The 2,283-nt window shown below is 38.4% G+C and overlaps 1 protein-coding gene across 1 annotated transcript in view; it reads left to right on the top strand.

Annotated features, from left to right (window-relative positions):
- Nucleotides 1-536: 536 nt before the first annotated feature.
- Nucleotides 537-2,283, top strand: part of LOC109207808 (activator of 90 kDa heat shock protein ATPase homolog) — a 2,516-nt gene continuing 769 nt past the window's right edge. The window contains exon 1 of the mRNA XM_019370799.1: nucleotides 537-1,595. Within this exon, the coding sequence (XP_019226344.1) occupies nucleotides 717-1,595 (879 nt within the window). The 5' untranslated portion in view covers nucleotides 537-716. The remainder of the gene's footprint in view (nucleotides 1,596-2,283) is intronic.

Genomic DNA, 2,283 nt, shown 5'->3' with positions numbered 1-2,283 from the left:
ACAATTTTTACCAACCAAGTAGATTTGATTTATTGAACTACAGTAATATTTGAAACACAGTTATCGATTTAGAGATTGGATTAGAAGCTTAAAGAATGGTGATTTCGAAAATCTATTGGAGTTGAATATGAATCTTGCCCTAGTATTAACTTTGCAAAGTAGTATATAGGCGACCTAATTGCAATGTATATGTGTGAGTTATACTTATGTGCAATTCCCTCTTTCAAAAATGCTTTTATGAAAACAAGTGAACAACATTTTAGCTTATAGTAATGGTTTAAGTTTTAGTACTAACGGTACAAAAATTATTTATATTATTAGAATATTTATAGATAATTATAGATAAAGCTCTTGATAAATATTATAATTAAAATAGAACAATATAGTAATTTGTTTTCAACAATCTTATCGCATATATAACTTAATAAATCTTTGTAATAATAGCCTCACGGCAAAAGGAAAAAACGTAAAAATTGAGCCTTCTAGATCCTTCTGAAATATGGAGTATATACCAAAAATGTTGGGCCTTAAAAGTCCAACTTCTAGATCCATCCTTTTTCAGAACCCTCTAGACCGTTGCTACTAGTATTTCTCTCTATTGCACTTCGTCACGTACACATTCTCATCTCAGATCCACTTCTTACAGTCGCCGCCGTCCACTTCTTACAGTCGCCGCCGTCTTCAACTGCTTTCCGCCGCCACTTAATAAACGTAGAATGGCTCGAATGGGAGAAGGAGACAAAAGATGGATCGTGGAGGACCGTCCAGACGGCACAAACGTCCACAACTGGCACTGGTCCGAAACCGATTGTCTCGAATGGTCTCGCAGTTTCTTCAACAAGCTACTCTCAAACCAAACACTCCTCAACGGCGAAGGCAATCTCCATATCCGAACGAAAAAGCTCGAAAAACTCGAAGGAGAAGCGTACGTTAATATTCGAAAGGGAAAGATAATTCCAGGTTATGAATTAAGTCTAGTACTTTCATGGGAAGGTGAAGCGAAAGACACTGACGGCACAAGTTTGTTGAAAACTGAAGGGACTGTCGAAATCCCTTATATATCCGACGAGAATGCTGGTGAAAACCCTGAGGCTCGGGTTACAATTAGGGATGAGGGTCCCATTGGGAAAAGATTAAAAGATGCTTTTATTGCAAAAGGGAAGCCTTTTGTTTTCGAGCAAGTTCAGGTTTATGTTAATGCTATGGCGAAAGGTGGTCCTGCTAAGGACGACCTCGAATCGAAGAAAGTTGTAAGCAAAACCGCAGGTTCTGCCAAGGGGGCAGGTGCAGTTGATAAGGAGAAAGTTGCAGTGAAAGAGGTTGTGAAGAAGGAGGAGAAGAAGAAGGAAGGGTTTAAGACGATTGCAATGACGGAGAAGTTCAATTGCAGAGCGAAGGATTTGTTTGAGATTTTGATGGATGAGAGGAGATGGAAGGGCTTTTCACGGAGCGATGCGAGGATTAGTAAAGAGGTAGGGGGTGAATTTAGTATATTTAATGGGTCAGTGACTGGGAAAAATGTGGAATTGCAGGAAGGGAAATTGATTGTGCAGAATTGGCGGTTTGGTAGCTGGCCTGATGGGATTCAGTCCACGGTATGATATTCTGACCCTTGCTCTTCTGTAGTATCTTTAAGCACTCATATCAAATGGTTTACACCATTAGTTAGTGTAATTTAACTTAAGCTGTTATAGCACATTACTTGCCAATTTATGGTAGGTTATCAATGAATGCTTATATATTAAATAGATTAATCACAATTACCTTTTAACATGATTGTGTGAATATCTTTTATACCATCAATACATAGAACCTAAGCTCCATCAAATATTGTTCTGATGTATACTCGACTCAGTGAATGTCATATGTTTGTGAGAGGTGAGCACATTGTATGGTCAAATGATCACCGATTTAGTTTGTAAACATTGTCAGGTAGAAATTTTTTTGTTAGTTTACTTCTGTTTTGAAGAGAAGCATGGACAAAAGGCTTTTTTCTGGGAACATGACAAAATGTTTTCTAGATATATGTGTTGAATATATGATAAGCAGAACAGCATTTCTGGCGAAGTTGGCTTTGATGGCCTATGGAGAATAGGGATCATGTCAACTGCACTCTCATTGTTTGCTGCATTTCTCTGCTATATTAGGTTATTACTTTTAACACTCCAATTTGAAAGGAAGCACCCGCCATGAACTTTGAAGTATTCATCCAGTCTAATACCTACATCCATTCTATGAATCATGCTTTTGTTCACAGTTTACGGGGGGGGGGGGGGGGGGGGG

The sequence above is a fragment of the Nicotiana attenuata genome, unplaced genomic scaffold (genome assembly GCF_001879085.1).
Source record: "Nicotiana attenuata strain UT unplaced genomic scaffold, NIATTr2, whole genome shotgun sequence".
Taxonomy (NCBI): Eukaryota; Viridiplantae; Streptophyta; class Magnoliopsida; order Solanales; family Solanaceae; genus Nicotiana; species Nicotiana attenuata.
This window is presented reverse-complemented; position numbering and strand designations above follow the sequence as displayed.